Genomic DNA, 26,308 nt, shown 5'->3' with positions numbered 1-26,308 from the left:
CAGGCTACTTTTCGCATCAGCAAGGCGCTCTCGTTTAATGGGAATAATAAATTGTGCTAAGGTGCGGTTAGCATCTATCTGATCTAGGTAGAGTCTCGTGTTTTACGTGCGGACCAGCAGTGGCACAGCTCCAAAGGTAGAGTGGTTTCTTGGAACAGTGTTTGAGCAGCAGCAAGGTAAAGGCGGAGATCAGATCCTTGTACTAGACCATACTTCGTGTGTGTCTGCAAGAAGCGATGACCGGCTCATTTTCTACATTTGTGGTTATGTGGCCAGAAAGTTTCTGCCGAAGTTAGAGTGTGATGACTGTCACAAATTGCTTCTTACTCAGAGGGAGGATGTGGGTGGTCTTGATGCCGCTCAATACACCAGGCTGCGTGATCATGCTGGCCTGCTGTACCCAGCCGGATGGCTTTTCAGGTTCATTCGAAGGTTGGAAAACCTTTTCACCACCACATTTCGCACACAAGAGCTGCATCATGAGAGCATGATGGATGCTCTTGCTCTTATTAAGAGAAATCAGCAAGACAGAATAGGATGCGGCAGCCATGCACAATCATTGACAGCACAGATTGTAGCTTTTTATGTTACCACAAGGCTGCACTTCTTAGTAAAGTCCCTAAACCGGTCCAAAAATAAGAGTTGGGAAACTTCAAGATATTTGAAGCCGAGCTGCTGCACATAAGTATGCATATGGTATTGTGTACACTTTGCCATGGAGCTCTTCTCTTGCAGTATTTTTCTTTAATTTGCATTGATACTTTGACTGGAGAAACATGTCTGCAGGCGGCTCATCCTTCCAAAATGTTCATCGCGTGCTTCAATCATGTTCCTAGAGAAATACCGCATTATGCATGCTTTCAGGCCATCGACCTGTTCTGTTTAGGACATGCCTTGTATCTGGTTCAGCAGGGTAAAAAGAAACTCGTTAATTTAACTTGAATGCGCAGTTTGCAGCTGCAAAAAAAAGGTATGTGGGATGAACTACGATCATTGCGAAAAAAAAGTTACAAGTAAATTCAATGCGCTGCATCCTCTGTGCTCCGAATCTTGATAATGTTTACATTAAAGTTATACTGACATATTTTTCCTGAAGAAAATAAAGCGGAATTATGAAAGCGCGTGCCACCGAGCTGCTTGCTGTGTCTTGCTCGCGAACCGCAGCTGTGCTCGAGAAGTGAGCGCGCTTTTCCTTTTGGCGAAGGAGTGCGATTTTAGCCCGACCACGGAAAGCAGGGGCCTGTGTGTGTGTTGCTGGGTAGGCAAATTACAGTGTTTTTTATTTCAGTAAAAAAATTTTTTTTCACAGTTAATTGTGTCGCAATATTTATTGCGTCTTAACATCGCATCACCATCATCATCATCATCATTACCGTGTGGCCAATTCACATTCAAGCCAAGTCTGCATCCGCAACATTGATACAGTGGTTGATCACAGTGACGGCGACGCATGCACGCAACTCGCATGTGTGCATTATTGCACGATGGATGCCTCTCAGAAAAGTGAGTGATGCCTTTGTAGATGTCAACAGAAAGTCATGCGCGGAAATTTTGCCACACAAGGAAAAGGCGGGTTGACGTTACCCTGCAGCTCGTCGCGTGTTCCGAAGCAGGTGCTAAATCCATGGTTAGGTTCCCCATCTTTGGAAATTAGTGGCTTAATGAAGGTGTTAACGCCGTCCGCAACTGCGTACATGCTGCTGTCGTCTGCTGCCAGTGCTGAACTCATGCTGCACACAAGATTTGATTTGATTTGAGTTAGGTTTAGTGGCGCATAAGCAACTAAGGCTATCATGCGCCAAGCTCAGGGTATGGAAAATTCTTTTAAATAGCTGTTATACTAAAGTCTATGTGAACGGCGGTGTAAAGGGCCTAAAAAGTTAATTCGTGCGACGTAGTAAAAATATAAGACAGAATTTTAAAAGAGACATGGTAACAGCTTTAAAAAGTGTTGGCGACCTCAGCAGCCATCCTTGGCTGTGCAAGGATCTCGAGGTCCCCAACCGATAAAATAGTGACCTCAGCCGTCTTCTCACGACGAGAGGGTGGCTGAGGTGTGGCTCAAAAAAAAAAAATTCGCAAGTTGTAAACAGCTGACCATTGTTCAGAGTTTCGAGAGTACGTTGGCTTCTTTTAAAAAGTTAAAAACGCTTGACTTATCAATAAGAGCTTCTTCACCTAAAATCAATGACGGATGAAAAGGGATGTGTTGGTTGTAAAACGGGGTAAAAAACCTGTGTCTGAGTGTTTCAAGTTCTATGCATGAGATTAAAATGTGAGTTACTGTGAGTTCATCTCCGCATTTTTGACAGGTAGGTTTGTCTTGTTTTGTTAATAGAAAGTTGTGGGTAAGGTGCGTGTGTCCAATACGTAAACGACATAAAATAACTTCAAAAAAGCGTTCCTGATGTGTGCATGATTTCCATTCTCCTAATATTGGTTTTATTAAGTGCAGCTTGTTTTTAATCTCACTATTCCATGTGCTCTGCCATTTGTTTCTCAGTCTGCTCTGAACTAGCTTCATGCAATCATTATGTGGCATGCTTATTTTTTGTATTTCCTTGTTGTGGGCTTCAGCAGCGCATGCGTCCGCTTTCTCGTTACCATCGATTCCAACATGGCTTGGAACCCAACATAATTTTATGTTATGCCCTTGTGTTACGATCCTTGTTATGTTATGTAAGACCTTACCTATTGATGGCATGACTGCATTTCTGGAGTGTAGTGCTTTCAGTATACTGAGGGAGTCTGTGTATATAATACTGTTTTCGATGTTCTTGCTTATTATTTTCTCCGTAGCAAGAAACACAGCATAACACTCGGCTGTAAAAACCGATGCACACTGCGGAAGCCTTACTATTTTTTCCCAGTTCCCTTCCACTACTGCACTTCCAACATAATCTGTAGTTTTCGATCCGTCTGTGTAGAACTCCGTGTAGCTATCGTATTTTTCCTGTAGTGTAAGGAACTCTTGTATGATGTGTTCTGCTGGAGTTTGTCTCTTGTTGAACTGTGTAAGACTTATATCACAGACCGACGGAAAACTGTACCAAGGGGCAAATGCGTCGCGACGTTCTGCGACCTTTGGTAGTGTTTCTGATAAGTTAAGTTCTCGGCAGATCTCCTCAAATCGCATTAGCAAAGGCCTGGTTGCTTGGGGCTTATTTGTAAATATTATTCGAGAAGGGCATGTTGTGACAATTGAATAACACACGTGTTTTGTTCGCGACCTAATTCTAAGAATGTATGAACATGTAAGTGCTTTTCTTCTATCTTCAAGTGATGGCTCATTTGCTTCAACAAGAAGGCTCATTACTGGAGACGTTCGGTATGCTCCACAAGAAAGGCGGAGACCTAGATTATGAACTGGATCTAATCTTTTTAGATATGAAGGCCTTGCCGAGCCGTACACTATACTCCCATAATCTAGACACGAGCGCACTAGAGAACGGTAGATATGAAGGAGGCATGCTCTGTCAGATCCCCAGCGTTTCCTTGAGAGTACTTTAAGGATATTCATTGCACGGGAGGCCTTTACTTTCAAGTTGTTTATGTGCGGCAGAAATGTAAGTTTTTTATCAAATGTTATTCCTAAAAATTTATGTTCTTGTTTTACCGGTAGTGTGGCTCCATTTAGGTGTAAGTTCGGATCGATCTGCAAGCCTCTTTTAAGCGAGAAAGCAACAGCCACTGTTTTCTGTGGAGAGAACTTGAACCCATTTTTGTCTGCCCAGATTGCTAGCTTGTTTAATGTGAGTTGTACCTGCCTCTCACACGTTGACAGGCTGGAGGACGTGCAAGCAATCTGAAGGTCGTCGACATATACGGAATACATAATGGAGTTGGGAATTATTTTCGCTATCGAATTCATTTTCACGACAAAAAGAGTAGTACTTAGGATACAGCCCTGGGGTACCCCATTCTCCTGTACAAAGCTCTTCGAAAGGGTTGCACCCAGGCGCACCTGAAAAGATCGGTCCGACAGGAAATCCTTCAGGCAGTTCAACATCCTACCCCGGATTCCAAGATCTGCCAAGTCGCGTAGAATCCCGTATCTCCATGTGGTATCGTACGCTTTCTCCATGTCGAAGAAGACTGCCAGACAGTGTTGTCGATGTATGAACGCCTCTCGGACTGTGTTTTCTAAGCGGATGAGATGGTCAGTTGTCGAACATCCTTTTTTAAATCCGCACTGGTGTATGTCGAGGAGTTCACGTGATTCCAGAATGAACATTAGCCTAACGTTGAGCACACTTTCAAATGATTTTGCTATACAACTTGTAAGAGCTATGGGCCTGTAACTATTAGGGGAGGTGGTCGGCTTTCCAGGTTTTAAGAACGGTACAATAACTGCTTTTTTCCAAGCCTCCGGCATCTTTCCGGTCACCCATATCTTGTTGAAAAATTGCAAAAGTGCCCCTACAGCAGCTTCGGACAGGTGGGCAAGCATTTCATAGTGTACATGATCTGGGCCAGGTGCTGTCTGTTTACCGGAGGACAGTACGTTTCGGATCTCCTGAATTGTCATTAATGTATTGTATGTTTCGTTTGTACTACCAGTCATTGGAAGTTTCTGCTTTTCAGTGGTGTTTTTGTGTTTTAAGAATGACTGTGTGTAGTGTGAAGAGCTTGAAACGTCAGAGAAATGTTGTCCTAGTATGTCAGCCTGTTCATTTATACTTGTTTGTTTTCCAGGGGCTGTTAGAAATGGTATTGTAAAGGGAGAGAATTTTCCGTCTAATTTATGCACCTGTTCCCACATGTTTTTTGATGTAATTGAACTATTAATAGATGATACATAGTTTTTCCAGGAGGTCTTCTCGGCATCACGCCGGATGCGGCGCGCATTGGCTTTCGCCTTTTTAAAATTTACAAGATGCTGATGCGTTGGGTATCTCCGAAAAGTCCCCCAGGCTTTGTTTTGTTTCTTTTTTGCCTCCTTACATTCTTGTGTGTACCAGAATTTATGTTTATGTTGTACGACTCCTGAGGATTGGGGAATACATTGGTGCGCAGCAGTAATAATACAGGTTGTGAACCTTTCATTCAGCTCATCAACACTAAGCTCATCCGAAAAGATCTCCTCGAGAGTGACCATGTCTTTAAATAGCGCCCAATCTGCTAAGTGTAGCTTCCAGCGACGTGGTTTGCTCGGGATGACTTTCGGTGATGATGATAAACTAATTATTGCAGGCAGGTGGTCGCTTCCGTAAGGGTTATCGAGGACGTCCCATTTAAAATCAGTAAAAACAGATGGAGAAGTAAAAGATAAATCTAGGCAGCTCATTTTTCCTGAACTCGGAGAGCAGTATGTTGGTTTCCCTGTGTTGAGCAGGCAGACGTTATTGCACAAAATAAAATCTTCTAAAATATGCCCTCGGTTGTCAGTTTGATCGCTCCCCCAAAAAAAGGAATGTGCATTGAAATCTCCTACTACCAGATATGGCTCTGGTAACTGTTTAAAAAGTGCCTCTAAATCATGAAGTGTTATAGTGAGGTGTGGTGGAAGATATATGGAGCATATTGTTATTGTTTTATAAGCAAGAACGGTGACTGCAACTGCTTCATATTTTGTTTTAACCTTGATTTCACGCGTTGCAACTCCACTCTGCACAACAACAGCAACACCTCCTGAGAGCCTGTTAGCCTGCTCTCGGTCGCACCGAAATACTTTATACTTCTTTAGTATATTCTGCTGTTTGGGACCTAAGTTTGTCTCCTGTAGGCATAAAGCCACAGGTGAAAGTGTGTTTAGAAGTTCTTTTATGTCTGAATAATTATTTAATACTCCACGGCAGTTCCAGTGTATAAGGAAAGCCATGTTGGACAATTTTGGGGAGTGTAGTTAAGAAGTTACAATACTGGTTTTGGGGGTGCCATTACTGGGCTCTTATCTTTTCTTTTTCTTTCGAGAGAGCTGCGCCGCCGCTGCAGCGGAGGCGAGCTCTCCATTGTGTCCATCGCCTCGCTAGAGGCTCTGGAGGCCCTCGGAGATCCCGCGGGTGTGCGGTTTACAGGCCTCTCCCGACTGGGGGAAGCCTTGCGGGCAGCCGGCTGAGGGGCCGGCGGGCCCTTTTTGAGAGGTGGCAGGGCAGCCTTGGCTGCGCCTGCCGGGGACGGGGAAGGCCCTGCCTCAGGCTTTGCCTGGGCATTGGCCGGAGACCGGTGTGGTGTGCCGCCCCTGCGCACCACATCAGCAAAATTTGTTCCTGCAGTGAAAGAGAATGTGTTGATGTTATGTGACAGTCGATTACGAGCTTCTTTGAATGAAATGTTTTCTTTTGTTTTTAGAGTAATTATTTCTTTTTCAGTTTTCCATCTTGGGCAGGATCTTGAGTAGGCGGGATGATCTCCCTCACAGTTTGCACAGCACAGGGCTGCGGCTTCACAGTTCTCAGAGACATGCTCGTGTGAGGCGCATTTTGCGCAGGTTTGTCGACCACGGCAACTCAGCGACCCATGGCCATATCGCTGACAGTTGAAACATCTTCTGGGGTTTGGGATGTAATGTCGGACTTTGATCTTCAAGTAGCCTACTTCGATGTATTCAGGGAGGGTGCTGGAGTTGAAAGTGAGGACGAGATGTTTGGTTGGTAGTTCTTTGTTTTCTTTTCTGATTTTGATGCGAAGTACATTTGTGACATTTTGGTCTTTGAGACCCTCAAGCATTTCGTCTTCAGTCAGGTCGAGAAAGTCAAACTCTGATATCACACCACGAACGGTGTTCAAGGATCGGTGTGCAGTTGTTGTGACAGGAATGTCCCCTATTGAAACTATGCTGGACAGTTTGGAGTGCTGGTTGCTGTCTTTAATTTCCAGAAGCAGGTCACCGCTAGGCATTTTTGACAACTTGTAGCCCGTGCCCAAGGCATCGGTCAGACATTTGGAAACTATGAAGGGGGACAATTTTCTGGCAGTTTTTTCAGCTTCACTGTGGATGACGTGATATTTTGGAAACGTTTGTTTTGTTTTTTGAAAGTACTGGGCTGTAACTTCTTCGGTCCGCACTCTTTTTGGAGTGCGATCATTGTTTGATGAAAGGGATGCCATAAAAAATTATGTTCTTCGGCCATGGTGCCAGCCACCCACCATGGAGCCCAACAAGGGGACGGGACAGGAACTTGAAAACCAAGCCCTGCCCACGCCAGCTGTACACCACTGCTATAACCAAATATGGGCAACTCAGGGTAGTTACACCACACAAGGCTAACCCTAGCCGCCTATGAAAAGTGAAAACACCGAGAAGAGAGGAGGAAACAGGAGAGTTGTAAGAAAGAGACAGGAAAGTTAAAGATAGAGGGGAGGATAGGAAAAGGCGACTGCCGATTTCCCCCGGTCGGGTCAGGCCGGAGGTGCCGTCTACAGGAAGCTGGGGCCAAAGTGGTGTGTTGCTTCCGCCGAGGGGCCTTAAGGGTCCAAACGCTCGGCATCGGCTCAACCACCAGGATCCCCTTTTCCCCGGACACGGCGATGCCACGCACGGCTAAGCGTGGATGCTCGGGTCCGTGGTGATGCATTGTTCACCATCATCCCCCTGCGGGGATGTCCCTGCGGATGCTCGGGTTAACCCCGTGGTGTCGCCACTCACCAACGTCTGCATGCTGCAGACGCCTCCCTGCGGGGAGCTGCACACAAGAGGCACTAGCGGTCGAGGAAGTGCAGGGTTTTGCTGAACTAGGCTTGAATGGCGTCATGCAGAGGGTGCTAGGCTGCATTCATGAATCGAATGGCAAAGTGCTGCACGAAGTGAACTAGTTCAGGTAGTTGCAGGTGAATCAAACGGACCTTGGGTTGTCGCATGCTGCTGCCACGTCACTTTTGAAAGTGCTCCGCAGCCACAAGTGTTTCTCTTCTCTCCCATAATTGGCGAGAGAGCTGCTACAAAAACTGAAACAGTCGAATGACCTTTCTGAAATTTCGGGGGGCCAGTACCGCCGCCACTTCGGTGTAGAAGCAGGAATACGGCAAATCCTGGCAGACTGTCGAGAACTGCCACCAGAACTGAATTTGACTTTTCATATTGATGGCCTTCCAATATCGAAAAGCTCTAAAGGCCAGTTCTGGACAATTCTCAGCCGCATAAGCAACCTCAAGCATGCGGCACCTTATGCGACTAGTGTTTTCTTCAGTAACAGCAAGCCGAGAGATGCAAATGAGTTTCTGTACAGCTTTACTGAAGAGCTAAATGTTCTTTTAGCTACAGGAATTGCTGTTGAAGCTTTCACAATACCTCTAAGCTAAAAGCCATGGTGTTCATGCGCCTGCAAAGGCATTTGTTTTGTGAGTCAAAAACCACACGGGCTATTACAGCTGCACCAAGTGCACTGTTAAGGGTGCGTACATTGAAGGAAGAGTCTGTTTTCCAAACATTAGCAGTGAGCTGCGAAGTGAGCGCAGTTTTAGGCACAGGGCGCAGGAGCAGTATCATACTAGTAGCAGAATTGTAGAGGAGCTGCCAATAGACATTGCGAGGGATGTCCTGTTAGATTATATGCACCTCGTTTGCGTAGGTGTGATGCACAAATTGCTTGTATTGTGGTTCCGTGGCCCGAAAGCTATAAGAAACTCTCAGAGGAATGTGAAGGCCGCATAGTTAGTTCCTTGTGAATTTAACCGAAAGCCGCGTAGTCTCACAGATCTGGTTCACGGGAAGGCCACAGAGTTTCGTTTCTTCTTGCTATATGGGGGGCCTGTGCTCTTGTTATCACTTCTTCCGTCACAAATGTATGAAAATTTTCTAGCTTTGCATGTTGCTATTACCATTCTTTCAGTGCCTAATGGCACAAAAAGTGAAGCGCAGTATGCAGGGTAGCTTCTGAACCATTTTGTTAAAGGCTTTACTAAGATATATAACAAGGAGCATGCTTCGCACAATGCGCATGGACTATGCCATCTAGCATCGAATGTTGAGCACCTGGGCCCAATGGATTCATGAAGTGTGTTCCCATTTGAGAACCACATGTCTACTCTGAAAGGCTGCTCCGAAAACCACAGCATCCACTTGAGCAGTTCTCTAACAGACTATCAGAGCAAGGAGCTATACTGACGGAGACTCAGCAGACGCCTAATTTCCCACAGCTCACTGGACGACATGTGAAGGGCCTCAGTTCAAAAATGTGAAGCTGTCAGACAGCATGGTCCTTGCCTCTGGCAAGGACAGCTGCTGTAGTTTGCAAGATGGATCTGTAATTGTCATCGAGAACTTTGCACATCTGCCAACTGGAGCACCTTGTGTTATAGGAAAAAAGTTCATTCAGCTCGAGGACATGTACTCCTCTCTATGTCCATCCATGCTTGGCATGTATAGAGCATCACAACTGTCTAGTCTATGTGCCTGGCCATTAGAGAATGTTTCATGCAAAGGTTTGAAACTTTTTTTAAATGCGATGCAATTATTTTTCCCCTCCTTCATGCAGAAATATCAGCATAACTGACTGTATAAACCACGAGTATGCCACAGTGGTGGAGGTTGAAGGCTTCTTCTGTGGCTGCTGACGTTATTTTTGTCCAACTCTAAATGCATGCTTTTAAACAGTATCTCCCATCATCACATTTCAACTTGGCCAGAACTATTTATGTGTGCTTCAGAAGTATATCAGTGGGATTTCATTAATTTTACTGAAGGTTTTCTCAGTTTCCTGGTTCATGTCAGTGGGGTGTTTGTACACAAAAGGAGAAATTCTCTATTCACTTTAAGAAATCTCGCGTGAAACAGAAACATAATGCTTGCTGGAGGGCTAGTTGGTGCATGTTTTCGTAAAGGCCTTAGCACCAAAACAGACAGCATGCAGTAAAAGAGAAGGAACAAGTGCTTGTCTTGTCCTGTGTGCTGTTTTGGTGCTCAGTCCTTTTATGAAAACATGAATGTAAAAAGGAAGGGAGTGAATAGCTCACGAAATGATCGACTGAGCAGTTCAGTTATGTCTGGGTGTTTGTGTGTGCCTTTTCTTCCCAAATATACACTTCACTCATGTGCAAGAATTTACTATTTGCATGAATTATTTCTTTTTTGGATCCACAACATGCAAAATAATAGCATGAGTTGCCTGTGCTCGGGTGTTTTACTACGTCTGTTTTGGTTTTGCAAATATGTGTCCACATAAATACATATTTCCTCTCTTTTAAGGTGGTGTCTATGTTATTGTAAAATTTCCCCAAGAAGATAATGAGGTGGCAGTTGTCCATAAGTGGTCTTGAGACAGCTGCATGTGGCCACCAAAAACGAAAGAGATCCAAAGTCTTATTAAAGGGGCAGCAACACCCGCACTCGACTGCTGAAGTGAGCAGGCGCACTTTCGGCTGCTCGATCCACCGGCCGCGCTTCGCCCGTCCGAGCCACTTCGCCACGGCAGCGGCCCTTCTTGCCCATCTCGGGGAGGGTGCGCTCCCTCTACCTTCGCGCGTCGCCATTGGCTGGTGCGCCGGCGCTTCCCTGCGGTCCCCGTGCTGCTCGCCGAAGCCCTCCCCCCCCCGGCAAATTCTTCCTCGTCGCTGCTCGCCAGTCCACAACCAGCCTCCAGAGGAGCAGGTCGCGCCAGCGGCCGGGCGCTCGCCCGCTGCCCTCAGCGTGCTCGCACTGTCCCTGTAGCCATGGACGCCACGCGCCTCATCCCACGACGCAGCTCCAGCATGGGCTGTGGGCTGTGACCCCGGGACCTTCCTGCGACACCTTGAGGACAGCGCACAGTTCCTGCTCACCGAGCATCAACAGAACGACAGCTGCTGGACGCGGCCTCTTCCCTCAAGATGCCCAGGCCCCGCAGCCCCTTCCCGCCAACCAAAGAGGCTGCATTCTCCCCTGCCCTCACCCGCATGCGCTCGAGGGCGGCAGACTTCCTTAAGGAGCCCACGCCTGCTGCCCAGCCATCACGCAAGAAGGGCAAGGGAGAAGTGCTGCCCATGCAATATAATTTTCATGTAACTTAATTGTCCAAGTATGCTGTGGTATTAAATGTTCTGCTTCAAAAGCTACAATGCCTTAAAAAAGAAGCCAAATGTTTTCAAAAGGGCCACTAAGAACTTAGTGCGCAGCTGCACTGCGCTTGCTGCAATAGAACTTGCTGCACTACGCTGTTTGTAAGCAGACCTTATCGTTGCATGTTCATTCTCAATCGTGGCTACTATTCTGTGACAGAGCTAAATGCCTAAGCATGATGTGCTCCTGTAAACGTATTATGGGTCAAATTTTTTCTGGCCTTTCTGGCTTGGCGTCCCTCATAGCCTGTGCGTTGTTTGGAAGCGTGCGAGGTTCGGTAATACAGCAATATTTTTAATGAACATTTTCTGTTAAGCACCTTAAATAACTGGTTATAACAACAGGATGGACGCTGCCTGTTAGTCTACAACTTTGCCCACGCTGTTCAACTTTAGACATGAGTAATAATTGTGCTGGAGTGCATTATTTTCGCGATTTCCAGTTATTGCAAAAAGCATTGAGACTTGTCTTTTTTGTTGCTATTATTAATTCAGCTCAACCAAAGCGAAGGAAAGTCCCTACGAGATGGCCTGCCAAATGTGGACTTGCTGGCGAGGAAGGCACCAACTCCTCCTCGACATTTGCTACTAATGCTGACCAAGAAGACTCCGCAGCACTGAGTCGAGATAGTACCTCTTCTTTCGAAGAAAATGCAGCCGAGCATGGGAGCAAAGAAGGTATTTCCTCGCTCTCTGCATGTGAGCTAAGAAAGGCTCTGCAAGATGCAAAAAAGAAAAACATGATTTGCACGAAAACTTGCTGCCAGAAAAAGATCTCTGCGCTGACCAAAAATTTCGATTTCTTGAACGAGGACCTGCAGGCTACGACTTACTTTTAGGACAGGGCAACCCTCTTTCCTCATGAAGAACGCTTCGCAGATGACTGCAGCACCTGCCATTTAAGCCCGATGTCTTGATTGATATAGTAAATATGATGAAAGTGAAAGTGGCCACAATGTCAAACATTGAAAAGGACTGCGTCATATTGCTCGATGAAATGGAGATTCGGAAGGAAGTCGAGCTAGACCACAGTGGTGACGGCTTCCTTGTCAAGGCGATGCTCCCTGAAACCGACCGAGCAGCAAACCATGCACTCCTCTTTATGGGTGGGGGCCTAAACACACGATGGAAGCAGGTGATTGCTTATCACTACACAGGTGCTTTTGTCAATGGAGAAAAGCTGAGAGACTTTGTCTTCCATTTAATCAACCTTTGTACAGACATTTCTTTGCGTGTGCTGTGTGTGACATGCGACATGGGAAGCTCCAACCGAGCGATGTGGCAAAGCTTAAACCTGTCAAGCTCCCGCTACTCTATCACTACATGCGCTGTTCCCCGCCCATGTCACTATTCTGCTGTCATTGTTTTTTATGCCGGATCCTTCACATGTACTAAAATATATCGGAGGGTACCTCGTTCAAAAAGATCCGATGAAACTCAGTGAAGAAATAGTGCAAAGTACAATTTACGAAGCAGTGATGTGTTGATTGAGTATGCAGAAGCAGTCCTAAAGATGGACACAGAACAACTGAAAGTGGCATCTAACGGCCACTACACAAAGAAGAAGGTAGGGGTAGTCTGGAAGCCATGCCAAGCAGGGGTGCAAATGTCCACTGCTGTAAATTATTATGGCTACGGCCTGAGCAGTCACCAGAACAATGTACCAGGCATGAGGAGAACAGTTAAGGCTACACTGCAACACTTGTCATCAACTGATGACGACCCCAAGCATGCCCTGTGCCCTGAAGGGCTAGAATCCTGGTGCCCTTACAACTGTGCTATGGCAAAAGGTGAGGAGCCCCTGCCCCATACTTTGTCTGTGAAGCTTTGGAGCCAGTCTTTAAGCAACTAAGTGATGAAGCCCTCTTGGAGTGGTGCAGTAACGGCATGACTCAAAATGCCAGTGAGAGCCTGCATTCCATGATCTGCATTCCAGCAAGCTGCTGCACATCACCTTGTGCAGTTGTTGATGCATAATAATGCGTACAACAATTTGCTGAGGGATGCCTTTGCAACTGACACCTGCCGAACTATGTGTCCATTTCCACCTTCAAAAACAAAAGCAGAATGTGCCCATAGTGGCCTAAGGGACCGAGCACACTTGAACAAATGAAGAAGCACATGAACATTGAATGTCAACTTGGAGACCCCATACCAACTCTTGCACAGAATGACAAAACTCTCCAGAAGCAGCTCTGAAAATAAAAAATAACAAATATTAGGTTAATTTGGGAGCCATTAAAAATTTCCTCAACAAGCGTAGCCAAGGTATTACCTCATCACAAGATTTTTTTTACTTAGACTATAATAGTTACACAAGCACTTTCGATATTCCTTGAACTCTATCTGCAACAAGATTTTCGAGCATGCTCAAAACATTTGGAGCTACATGGGCATTTTCAATGCACATTAAGAAGTTTCCCTGATGCGTGTGAGCTGGCGCCAAATGTTCCTCCAGCAGCCATAACATGGTGATGCCTGGCAACAGTGTACAGTCGGGGGCAGCAACAGCCAAATCTAGCCAGACGTGATAGCGGCTGACACCAAAACAAAAAGCTTTGTTGTCACAGCTGTGTGGATTATTATGAGTTTAAAAAGGAAGCATGACATTGCTCTTGTGTTGGTGGCGGCTGCTGACCTCAAAGTCGAGATTGAGGCGGCTAAAGGAAAGACAGACAGTGTAAGAAGGCAGCTGCTTTTTGCGAACAGGTTGTGTATCGCAGCTGCAGTTGTGCGTGATGGTACAGTTCACCGGAAAAGGTGGATGTACAATCACAACGCATGCTGGTTCAAGGACACTCTCCCCTACCTGAGGTGAGCGGTTCTTCAAACAGAGCTTTCGTGTGACGCCTCCGACGTTCCGGTATATAGTGGAAGCTTGCCGGCCCCTGCTGCAGCGCATCAACACAAATATGCGGTTGGCCATATATGCTGAGAAGCGCATTGCAGTGGCGATGTACAAGCTGTGATCCTCGGCAGAGGATAGGTTGTGGCCAATCTTTTCGGTCTGGGGCAATCTGCTGTCAACAGCATCTGTCCGGAGTTTTGTGACACCGTAGTGTGCCTACTCATGTTTGTAGTGTACTCAGTAGTGTGTGTGGAGGGAGGGTGAGTGTTTGTTTGGAAGAAAAAGGTTACAAATAGTAGTCAGGTTCCTGGCAAACAGTCGGCGCTAGGTGATATACCACACTGTTCAATTTTTGCCCGAAAATAATTTCTAAGTACGCATCATGCAATGAGCTGTTAATAAAAATAACGCACCACAAAAAAAAGTGCGGACTTTCAGGCAATATTAGGCGATAGTAAAAGATACTGAACAGCCAACATATATTCATAAAGCAGCCTCCCAGGAAGAATGAGTGGGATTGGGGATGGGGGATACTGCCTTTGGGGAAGGACATTCCCAAAGGTAGTGTAAAAGTGTGGATTTGGGCACGCCACAGCTGTTGCAATCAGGAGGAAAGGTGGGGTGAAAGCATGAGAGACGGTGGGGTGAAATAAAGCAGCCGCTCAGCCCGCCGGCCAGAAATGGCTGGAGGATCAGGCTTTACGTGAAGCCCAAGCCCGTGGACTCCTGGACCAGTAGGGGACCACCCTGGAAGATTTTTTTTTTGTGTGTGTGTGTAATAAAGTTGTTTTCATCCATCCATATATTCATAATCCAGAAACTGCTAACTTTCAGTTTTTAAACCTATTCACCGCGGACTATGTACCGGAAATGACATCATACATATACGCCAGCATTACATCATGGGGCCAAAATCTTCAAAGGATGATTTCACGTAGCGCTGCAGTTACACAAGAATGAATGAGCGTGCAGCAGCGTCCCTTCATGAAGAACACGAACTCTGGCGCCCGTCGTAGTGTGATGACGTCACGGAGGAGCAGAGAGGCCTTTAGAGAGTGTTGGCTGTACATGCTTCCGCTAGGTTGCCGGTCGCCGGAAGACTCACAGCATCCGTGATTGCGAAATCCACCGAGATCGTACTCTGCTGATCATATGTATCAGAGGTTTAATGCCGTTGACGATGTCTGGATCTGCTCCGAAGAAACGGCGTAAGCAGTATCTGGAGCCGAGCACAACTCTCAACAGGCGTCAAAAGGGCCATTCTACGGCAGCCGCTGTCGATCCGCTGAGTGCCATCGTGCTCACAGTCGAACCTACAAGTACTCAAGGTGTGTCCAGAGGTCAGGCCAAGCGCACCTCCCACTGAAAGTACCGCGTGGGACTACGTGAACGACACAGCAGGCAATAAGGAGCACAGGGATAAAGTGCACTCCACTGACTAACCCGACATTCTACCCATTGAAGGTACCGCGCAAGACGGAGCTAGCGCTACAGCGGCTGACATAGAGCTTCCAAGCTCAGACTTTCAAAATGAAAAGTTGCAACCAGAAAGTGACACTTGCACCGACACCAGTTCTGATATTGTTACAGTGCATAGTCGGGAGGTGAAGATGACGTTTTGATGGTGGGCAGTTGACGACGACGAGGACGTTGCAGCTAGTGCTTGGGTTTGGTGTGCCATTTGACTGCGGCCTGTTGCGCCTGCTGTTGAGCTAATCCCCATAATAATATGAGTGGTGACATTGGTATGAACAGTGAATACAACTTTGAAAATGACAAGATGCAATCAGAAAGTGATGCCTGCAGCATCACCAGTTCTGATTTTGGTGGTGACATTGGCATCAACAGTGACTAAGACTTTCATAATGATGCAGTGCAACCAGAAAATGATACTTGCAGCGACGCCAGTTCTCATATGGGTGGTGACACTGCTGCCAACAGTGACAGTCTCAGCAAAGAATCTGAGAGTCCTGAAGATGAAGATGATGGGCTGCCATCATCCTTTGCGCACTTCGCTAATGAAAAGTAGCCAAATGCAGAGGTGACCAAGATGGGCGCAATAGCAGCTGTTATGGCACATGCAGAACCGCATGGCCTTACATGGGCTGCATTAGGTGACTTAACAAGGCTAATGAATTTCTTTTTTGGATGTAATGTCTAGCCCCAAAGCACGGATGCTTTTCGCAAACTGTGGTGCAAGGAAAAACAAGACATTGTGCAGTACCATTTTTGCAAGACATGCAGTGCTCTTCTAAATGTGGTTGAGAAGTGAGCACAGTGCCCCAACTGCTGGCACACAGATGCCCTGCAGACTCTCAAGAGCCGCGGCTCATTTTTCGTCATTTTAGATTTGCATAAGCAACTCAGCTTTGCAACTGAAAACACGAAACTCCAACTTCATGAAAACCTTTAGAAGCTGCAAGAGCCACGATCCCGCATTTCTGACATTAGAAGTGCTCAGTGCTACAGCAGAATGCGGGAAATACTTGTGAGAGATGACATCACTCTCACTATCAACACTGGCGGGAGTCCAATTTGGAAGTCATCGAAGAGCTCATGTGGGCCTTACAGTTCATTGTGAATGAACTGCCACCGCACTTGCGGTTTAAACATCTGGTACTTGCTGGGCTCTGGTTCGGCAAAAAACATCCAAACATGCAGCTCTTCTTAAAGAAGTCTATGACTGGAGTCAACACTACCGAAGCAGAGAAGTGGACATATCAGTCAACTACACACTAATGTGGTCTTCCAGAATGTCAGAGGAAATATCGCCGTGCGCGGCTGCTGCAGCAGCATCCTTCCTGATATACTGCACCGTCGATTCTAACTCGGACGACGAGCCGCCACCGCAGAAGAAACCGCGCTCCAAATAGATGATGGACTGACAGCGAAGAGCACCTGAGCAAGGCGCTTTTGAAAACTTGATGAGAGAGTTGGCCTTAGAAGATGCGGAGGGTTACCGCCGCTGGATACGCATGGACACCAGCTCGTTTGAAGAACTTTTAGACCGAGTGAGATCAGCAATTGAAAAAAAGGATACGAATTTCCACCTTGGCATTCCTGCCGCAGAATGACTGGCCATTGGACTGCGCTACATCACCACAGGTGAGCTCCTAGCTTAAAATTTAGGGTCCACTGCAGTTTCTTCTGCTCGGAAGACCGCTACGAAAGCTTATTAATCTACATCAAAAATTAATCTACATAAGATGCCTTGGTTATAGAGAATAATTTGACCAAATTTTATTTAGAGCAATTTATGAGTGTACTGAACATATTTTTGTGTGATATTTTAATGCTAAGTTAAAATGCTGCAATTCCGAATCATTATATAACCTTACACTTTTATGATCTCTTATTACCTCTACTAATAAGTATATTAAAGTGTAGTGGCAGCCTCTCTGGTTTGTCAGCTCAAACAGGTGTCAACTTGATCAGCTGTAGGCGCGGTGCTTAAGAGACTTCACTTGGCTTTAATAAAGCAACCAATCTCCACCAACCTTCCAGGTGGCAGCCAGTAGAATTGAACCGCTGGACTTATTCCATAGAATTGTCAGCTGCATGACACAGTGACTATGAACGACCAGCAAAATGTCTCTTACAGGTGCCTAGCCACCACGAGGAGGGGCTTTCAGGACTTATGGCGATTCCCACACTGCACTGGAGCTCTGGATAAGAACCACATAGCTATATCCACCAACCAACTCCGATGCACAATACTGGAACTATAAGGGATTTTTTAGCATCGTGCGTATGGCACTAGTGGATGCAGATCTAAACTTTGTATTTTCTGATGTTGGCCATAATGGCCGACTAAATGACAGCGGAGTTTGGAGTGAATGCAACATGAAAAAGGCCTTGGAGGTGCAGCCATCACCGCTGCCCTGTGCTGAAGTCCTGCCGGTCTGCAAAAGGACAGTACCATGTCATCGTTGGTGACGAGGGTTTTGGCCTAAAACATTACTTAGTAAGGCCATATCCAGCTGGTGAACTGACCAGGGAGAAAAGAATTTTTAATTACAGCTAAGCACAGTACTGCAGTTTAGCTTGCCATTAAACCAATGCTACTAATAACATGACTAATGCACACATTAAGGCGGAATCTTGGGCTAGTTGGAAAGCGTTTGGAATCATATTTGCTAGCGCTTAGTGAACACAGGTGTGTTCTTGTATTTTTATTCTGTGTGTTTGTGTTCTTGTTTGCTGTGTTCACTAAGCGCTAGCAAATATGATTCCTAATGCACACAGCGGTACTTGCTTTGCTTCAAGTACCGTTTTGGATGATATGAAAATAACAAAAGGAGTAGATTAATAACAAAACTTTTATTTAGCGCGAACAAGCACCCATGAATGCTTGCAAACAACTTCAGAACTTGGTAGCAGACCGCCAGTCAGAGTCGCCTTATTTCTTTTTTTCCAATCCGTTTTCCAAATGGACAGCGGAGAACACTTTTGGAGTCCTGCTAGAAAATGTCATGTACAGCAGGAAGGGCAGACAGAAGAAACTCAAATTCTAGTACTAGAAGATGTGTCCAATGAACCGCAGAACTTTCAGGATCAGGTACATAGTCCAGGTCAAAGTTTGTCTTGATGTGATGATGACCAGGTAGCTAGCGATGCTGACAGCCAGCCTGAAGATATTGTCTTTCTCTGAGGAGGTGGGCTGTAGAGAACACAACTCATCCAAGAATCGACAGCCTGCTCCAAACCCTAAAATCTAAATTGCCATAGTTGCCAAGCTCTGCACGGGCGCTTCTTGCCACGCCACCCATTGTAGACATAAATTGTTTGAGCAATGAGCAGTACTTCCATTTCAGCTTCAAAAGGAGCATATCCACTCTTCTCGACAGAATGCAGCCACTACCAACTGTTGCTTGTCAAATCAGCTTTAATGTTGATGGCCTTCCAGTCTTCAAAAGCAGCAGAAAGGAATTTTGGTGCATTCTCGTGGAGTTGCATCATCCACTAAACAGCAGGGATGACAGCGTTTGTTTGGTTAGAGCATTTAGTGGAGCCAGTAAGCCTCTGCTGAATGAAATTGTCCGGCCATTTGTGGAGGAACTGTCTGAGGTCCTCAGCATGGGAATAGGGCACAGCAGCAAACACTATAATGTCTTGCTGAGAGAATTTACATGCGATGCCACTCCTGCCAGAGCATTTCTGAAGGCAACTAAAGCTCACAATAGTAGGTCAGGGTGTGAGAAGTACACGTCGGAGGGTGTTTTTCGTGGAGACAACATTTCCAGACACTAGGGCACCTTGTCTACTGATTCTACCTTTGCACAGCAGGAAGACGAAGACCACCACAAAGGCCACTCTCTTTTTGTGCCACTTGAAGTGGGAATAGTGACAGCTTTTGCTTGATTATATGCACCTTGTCTGTTTAGGTGTCAAAAGATGACTGATGCTAAGTTGGCTGAAAGAAGACCTGTCTGTGCGATTGAATTCAGCTCGCGTGGGTAGGTTATCTGCTCATCCTCATGCACTGAGGTGTGAAATTCCAAAAGACTTTCCCAGAAAATGCCGAGGTGTTGATGAAGTTAATCGGTGGAAGGCTACAGAGTTTTGTTACATTCTGCCTGCAGGGCTGTATGAGCACTTTCTGACCCTTCATGTAGCAGTGGCTCTCTTCGTGTGTCCCTCTCTACGGTGTCATATTCAGCATGCAGAACAGTTAATGCACTATTTTGTGGAATGTGGAACCTCACTGTAGGGCAATGAGTTTCCTGTGTACAGTATTCACAACCTGGTCCATTTGCCTAGCAATAGCCTGCATTTCAGTCCACTGGACACATTTAGTGCCTTCCCTTTTGAAAATTACTTGCAAAAGGTAAAGCGATTTGTGCGGACAGGCAGGAAGCCTCTTGAACAGCTCGCCAAACGGGTTGAGGAAATTCACAGCCTCTCCCCTACAAAGTTGCCAGCAGCCATCACAAGCAAAACCTGCCGAATAGTTCTGTCATCTTGTCATTCTCGTGGCCCGACTTGTGGAATTCAGTGTGAAGCGCAGTTCCGAAAGGCAAGCTTTGCTAAACAAGATCATCACAATATATGGCGAAAAAGTAGCCAAAGATAAAACAGCGTTTGCTTTTTTTTATCCTTGTGGTCGAAACTGCAGGTATTGCAGGAACAGAGCAGGTGTCTACATGCATCCGCTTCACTGACAAGGCAGGAACCGAGGTTTGTGTTCGAGAGCAGTTTTAGGAATTTGCAGAGCTGGAGCAACTGAACTCTGCTTTCATCGCCGCTATGATCCTGAAGTTTTTAATGGATGCTGGGCTGATTCTTTCAAAACTCGTTGTACAGGGGTACAATGGGTACTCTATATTGGCTGGAAAAGAAGCTGGAGCGAACAGAGTAATACAGAAAGAGCTTCCAAAGGTACTCACCGCGGAAGTCACAAACTGAATCTCGTGATCAACGATTTGAATGAGGTCTCTGAAATTCGAAGCACAATAGGGATCATCAAACAAACCATAAACTTCTTCCGTGAGAGCGTGCTCCAAAGGAAATTGGTGCCCAACATTCCGATGCTCTGTGAAACAAGACAGTCTGCAAAAAACAAGTCAATTAGGATCTTCTCTCAGCAGCGTCCTTCCATGAATCAGCAGAAGGCGTTTTTAGCCGCGGCCATTGGTATCCAAGCCTTCAATATATTTTTTCAGTTTTAAAGATGTACTAACAATTTTTGCACTGCATTCGGTGCTTCTGTGATTGAAAAGAGGTTAGCATTTTTTCTCACAGTCATTAATGTTTTATCTAAGACGGGATCAATCTTAGACCGAAAAAAAAAATTGTTAAGGTTAATGCACTCAAATCATGCTGGTTCATTATGCTGCTGGAGTGCATTTAACCTTTCTGCTGTGATATCGCCGCGCATTACTGCAGAAGTGAAAAGGTCGTGCCTCATGCTATAAGAATTGAGCACTGCAAAATGAGCGCTGCAAAATAAATAAACAAGGCTTTGTAATTTTAATTTGGCAGTGAAAGTCGCATAAAAAACCATCTTGCGGCGAAACCCATAATTATCACGGGAGTCCACCACATGACATCTCATTAAAATATTACTTATTTGATTTAGTAGTTTTTTTCTCTCAGGAGTGTTCGTCATGATTTATTGTATTTTACACTCTCCAGTGCACCATTCGATGAAAAGTGATTTGGATTTCTTGAATGGAGCAGGAACCAGTTTCCTAAAACTTTCATCGAATAGGTGTATATCACTGGGACATAACAGCTTTGGCTACGGAAACTGAAATGGACGCTGGTCCATATGCTAAAAATATCTTATTACGGTCTAGTGGGTGATATTTATATAAGTTTTTCTTACAGCACTTTTGCTGACGTGCAATCGCCATCACGCCCACTGGTCATAGCATCCAGCATCGGGATTCGGAATACATAAACAGTACAAGCACGTATTTAAAAATTCTTGGTCAAGATTTCCTGCAGCGTTTCCAATAAAAGTTGTTGCTAAATACAGCATCTTGACAGCAAGCTCTCCGTTGGGCTGTAAAAAATGGGGTCTTTAAAATTCAGTGTTCCACCCTACAATCAGTAGGCTCCCTTTAAGACGAGCTTGAAGGGATCTGGAAATTTGTTTTTCTTATCCTTTTACGGGCTCTTAAGATGAACTGATATGTGAGCATGCCAGGTTTGTCCATATGTGTGTGTGCTGCATGAAAACAGTAAATAATATATAGCCTTTCATAAAGACGGCAGTTTCAAATAGAGCATTTACTGCACTATGCATGAGGCGAGCTGAAGAGAAACAAGCTCACATTATACTGCTTGAAAATGGCGTTGGTTCAGTTTTATTCTTTTTGCCGTTTTTTTCCCCTTGCTGTATCCCACAGCAGCTGCTGTCTTTTGTTTTTTTCTTTGGATTTTTGCGTTCTGTCTTGCTCGAAGCACGCCAAAGGTGCCTGGCAGGGTAGCTGTGAGCATCTGCTTTATATTCCTTCTCCTGTGGCACAGCTGTTACCATTTTCACACATCCCAGAACGGGGATAGTACGCTGCGACTCCGTGTCACTTGTAAATGGTCCGCCGGGTACTCAAGTCCCAGGTCAATGAGCTGGTGCACACTGCGCACACGTGCCTTTAATCTGTGTGGCAGTGATGCACAGCATGTGAGGTTGCATTTCATTTGACTATTCCTGGATAACTGCTCTCAGGCTTAATGAAAAAAATGCGACATATTTTAAATTTTTTGGATTACTTCATCTTGGGGAATCATTAGAGTTTTAGTACAGCATTAGCGTGATAGCGGACCTAAGGGTGCTGCGAACAACTTATCCCCAAAGACAGTTTTAGTATAGCGTTCTGAAAACGTTAAACGCGATCTGCTTTACATGGAGGCGAAAGGTCCTTCTGAAATGGTCGCCACTGCCGCTAACTTGCCAAAATATAATATTTCAGTCTTTTAAGCCAGTTACTGCAGAAGCGCTTATTTTGGCCAGCAAAATGACCCAGAAATTGAAATAAAGTGAAATAAAGAAACGTATAACAGTGGCACCATCTAGTCAAGGCAATGAACCATTCGAGCAAGCTTATTTTCCATCACATGGCGTCTAATGTTCAAAAAACTTTTGTAAATTTAATATAAATTGTTGTGTTATGTCATTAAAAGCCATAAAACACTGCGACAAAGCTCGAAATCTATTTTTGTTTCATTCCGCACGTTTGTGTTACTTTCCAGGCAGTTGCAGACGGTATCAGAGCAGTTTGAGGTCCCATTAGGCTTGAGTGGTCCAGAATCGAGAAGGTATCTCAAAAACTGGGCTGAACTGCCACATAAACTTTATCGTCAAAGCAACGTTAAGTCATAGTGAAAAGCAAACATGCCGATCGGATCGCAAAGACTGCTGAATCAGCTGAAGCGGGCGGCTCTGGCTTGGAAAGACGCCGCCATGTTTTCACGCTAAGGGCGCAAAAGCCGCAACTGCTGCAACGATAATTCGGAAAATTGTGTGCATACGCTAACGCTATTTCCGTGTTACCGTTCTGCACATGTGCATTCGGGACCCGATATTCCGCTATGCACGCAATTACGCAAAGCACGCAATACTAAAACTCTTAAATTGAGGGAACTATGAATAACTACTTTTTTTAAGTTGTCTATATTTTTATGAGGCAATTGTCCCTAAGTGACTTTCTGAACAGGTAGGAAGTATCCAGATATTTAAGCATTTATCCTTTGCTCCATATATAATAGAATTATGCCTTCTACCACCTTTGCAGCCGGCCAGTGATGATGCCAAAAATTTTTCATTCTGTTTCTTGACTGGTTCTTCAGAAATACTTCGAAAATGTACAGTACATTGCAGATTACGTAAAACAGTGGGTCTTCCTTGGCTGTATTCACACACCAATGAGCCACAATGATGATACAAAAGAGCACATTCAGCAACAGGCAGAATTGTGAGGTCTTTTTTCTTTGACAGGTTCATGACAGCTTTTTTTTCCCATGTTTTCAGAAAATTCTGTTCTCCTGCTGCGAGAAATTTGTTTTGTGAAAAAGCAGCTGGCAACAATAATCAACATTTTTTCAGAAAAAGAAAATTCAGAAACCGTTGCTGATGAGTGCATCTCACTGCCACTGAAATACAAGCAACCTGATAAACCACGTTATAGAATTAATTGCCTAGCTTTGGTTCTTACGTACTCCAGATGCTGCGTTGACGTAACCTGACACAGCAAGAAGGCTACAGCCAGAGTTTTAGCTTGTAAATGAGTCATGTTCAGCTTTACCAGTGCCTATTTTCTGAAGGGCATTGGTTAGATTGCGCTGATGCCTCAACAAACAAGGCATTTTGTAGAGTCACTGAAGAAGATCAAACTAGTCTTTTGTAATTTTATTGCACTGTACACTAGTTGCAGTTCATGACACAATGGCCAACTTGCACTATTGCTTTCATGTTTTTGCTTTGACCACACCTTGTGCTCTTGGTGCCTTTATGCAAGAAAGGATAACTGGTTCCATTGAAGTACATAATATAACCGCTCACATCCTGGCAAGAATGATGCATGACTCTCTTATGGCAAAAATAGCAACCGTCCTTTTGTAGCACAGGCTACACTGGCCACGAACTTGCGATTTCGCTGTGGTGGTGCTCCAAGAAGGCACAAAGACCGACCACCGCAGAAGGCGGACGCTGCGCGCTCGCCACACCATCTGGCATGACGTCACACCGCTTGCCTCGTCGTTGCACTCGCCTCCACTCGCTTCGCCAGCTGTGTGGCATGCCTGATAACATGTTAGTTAGTTATATTGATTTTTATGGCGCAAAAGCAACTGAGGCTATGATGCGCCAAATGCAAGGTTAGAGTTTTTGTTAAAGGTGAAGCTTTTTAAAAATACTTAAGAGTTTGTTTAAAGCGTTGGCTTCCTTGAAAAACCTAAATATACAACAGATGTCAACCAGTGCTCGATCACCTAAGAGTGCCTGATAACATGTTGGAGGATTGAACACTCGCATGCACCGCAACCACAGTTGAAGCAGCAGTATGGACGCCGACAAGTCTACTAAGTAGGAGGAGGCCTGGAATCTATATCAGCTTTCGCTACGTATGTCCGGGCATAACCGAGCTAAGCTACTGCCAATTTTTTTTTGAGACCTGCAGCTGTTCCTTGTGTCACAGAGCGAGTTACAGTTCTTCAGAATGGTTAATTAGAACTGCAGAAGTTTGGCCGAAAAATAAAGTAACATAGCGATAAAGGGTTGAAATGGCAAATCAGGGTTGTTGGCAGCGCATATAATTCTTCAAAGTAGACGTCACTTCTTTGCACAATTGTCAAAGATGACGGAACACAGAACATTTTGCTCTTGGTCATAAAGGTCAGAGAAATTTTAATTTTTTGCACTTGCGCTTTATGTAATTATGTTGTTTCACTGCCAAGCATATGAAATGCTGGTACATCATCAGCTATCTCTGCGGTATATGGCTGAAAATACTCTGAACAAAATTATGCTCTCAGCACTGTGTTGTTATTTTAATGGTTTTTTTTTCTATTTTAATCAAGAGAGGCTGTCCGACTGATAAAAAGGCTTTCAAATGCAACCCTACAAATCCAACAGGCCACAAGAGGTTGGCTGACAATAGATAGATAGTAAAAAACGGCAAGCATTTCTCAGCCATTCGACTGGAGCTCAGCTTTTTTCAGGTGTGCGTGTATGCATGTTTGTGAAGCAGCACTTGCAAGTAGGAAAGGAAAATGAATAAGTAAATCTTATGCAGCTTGCCTTTTTGACCCTAGCACTGGTTGCAATATTCTGGCTTCGATGCCTTGCTCTGTTGTCGTCCTTTCTGAATGGGCTTTGAGCTAATAGAATACACTGGTAAAGAAAATGCCTTCCCAACAAATTTTTCGATGGCTACTGGGCACTAAAAAAATTCCTTCATAACATGTGGCTTGTACTAACTGCATAAAATAACTTTTTTTTTTTTTTGCAGAAATGAGAAGACAACTGTACGGGAAGAGGAAAGGCCACAGGAAAGGTCGTGAACCTTCACCTTCTTTCCATATTTTTGTTATAGTTATGTTAACCTATCCTGGAGGGCGCCACGGGCTACCCTAGCTGTGTATACCGGGTGTCCCAGCTAACTTGAACCAAGGGTTTAAAAATGAAATATTGGAGTCAGGAGAGTGAAACTACCTGCATATTGGTGATAGGCATTTGGCGCACCACGGGAAATTTTTTGTATCGCAATTACTTAACTAGTAATTAAGATAATTTTTTTAAATTTTTTAATATTGACTTTAGACACTAAATGTGATTCGCAAAGTTGGAGAGCACTTTCAGAAACCCGCATTCCATTATTCGCCATAAAGAAAACCTTACGTGTACCTCTTTTTCCGAGCTCGAAAGAAAGCCCGCGAAATACAAAAAAAATCACGTGACGAGCACATTTGCGCGTCGCGATCGTGCTGCTCTCAACCGTGCTTTCAGTGAACGAAATCAGCTCCGGCCTTTATTCGACGGCCCCGTTGCAGCGGCAGGCCGATATCTTGGCGGGGGTTTTTCGTCCGCGTCAGCTAGTTGGCACCCGGCGACGACGACTTAGTCCCAATCTGATAAGATACTGAGATGGCGAGTCTGCTTTGTCACTCAGAAGCAAAAGAGAAATACAGGGAATAATGTTTCGCCGCGAGGTGTTGGCGGCTGTGTGTTGCAGTTTCCTAATGAGGATTTTGAAAGCTGGAAGCAGCGGTGAAGCACAGTTTGTCGTGTGCTCTTCTTATGCCACTCTCATGCGAGACTGAATCTTTGGTGTAGTGATTACTAGCACTGCAGACATGCCGTTTACAAATGAAGAGAAAGCAGACATGGTTCTGGCTCTAGGTGCATGTCATGGGAACAGAAGGCGCGCTGCAGACCTTATGCAACAATGGCACCCAGGCAGGCGGCCAAGTTCAGTAACGATCCTGCGTGCCTTCGAGACGCTGCGACGGATGGGCAGTTTTACGTCCACACGACACAGAGCA

The 26,308-nt window shown here is 45.2% G+C and overlaps 1 protein-coding gene and 3 pseudogenes across 2 annotated transcripts in view; 3 read left to right on the top strand and 1 right to left on the bottom strand.

Moving 5' to 3' along the window:
* Positions 1–26,308, bottom strand: part of LOC149369585 (uncharacterized) — a 123,134-nt gene that overhangs the window by 5,240 nt on the left and 91,586 nt on the right. The window contains exon 1 of one of the 2 annotated variants that reach the window (XM_089559012.1): positions 328–7,585. The exons of the other annotated variant lie outside the window; for it this stretch is intronic. Within the exon in view, the coding sequence (XP_089415138.1) occupies positions 328–550 (223 nt within the window). The 5' untranslated portion in view covers positions 551–7,585. Of the gene's footprint in view, positions 1–327; positions 7,586–26,308 lie in introns of those variants that run through there. 2 annotated transcript variants of the gene reach the window in all.
* Positions 1,485–9,189, top strand: LOC149369596 (uncharacterized; annotated as a pseudogene).
* Positions 10,747–13,173, top strand: LOC149369595 (uncharacterized; annotated as a pseudogene).
* Positions 13,559–15,851, top strand: LOC149369594 (uncharacterized; annotated as a pseudogene).

The sequence above is a fragment of the Amblyomma mixtum genome, chromosome 1 (assembly GCF_055824585.1).
Source record: "Amblyomma mixtum isolate Tamu chromosome 1, ASM5582458v1, whole genome shotgun sequence".
NCBI classification, from domain to species: Eukaryota; Metazoa; Arthropoda; class Arachnida; order Ixodida; family Ixodidae; genus Amblyomma; species Amblyomma mixtum.
Note: the sequence above shows the minus strand (reverse complement) of the source record. Positions and strands in the feature narration are given on the sequence as shown.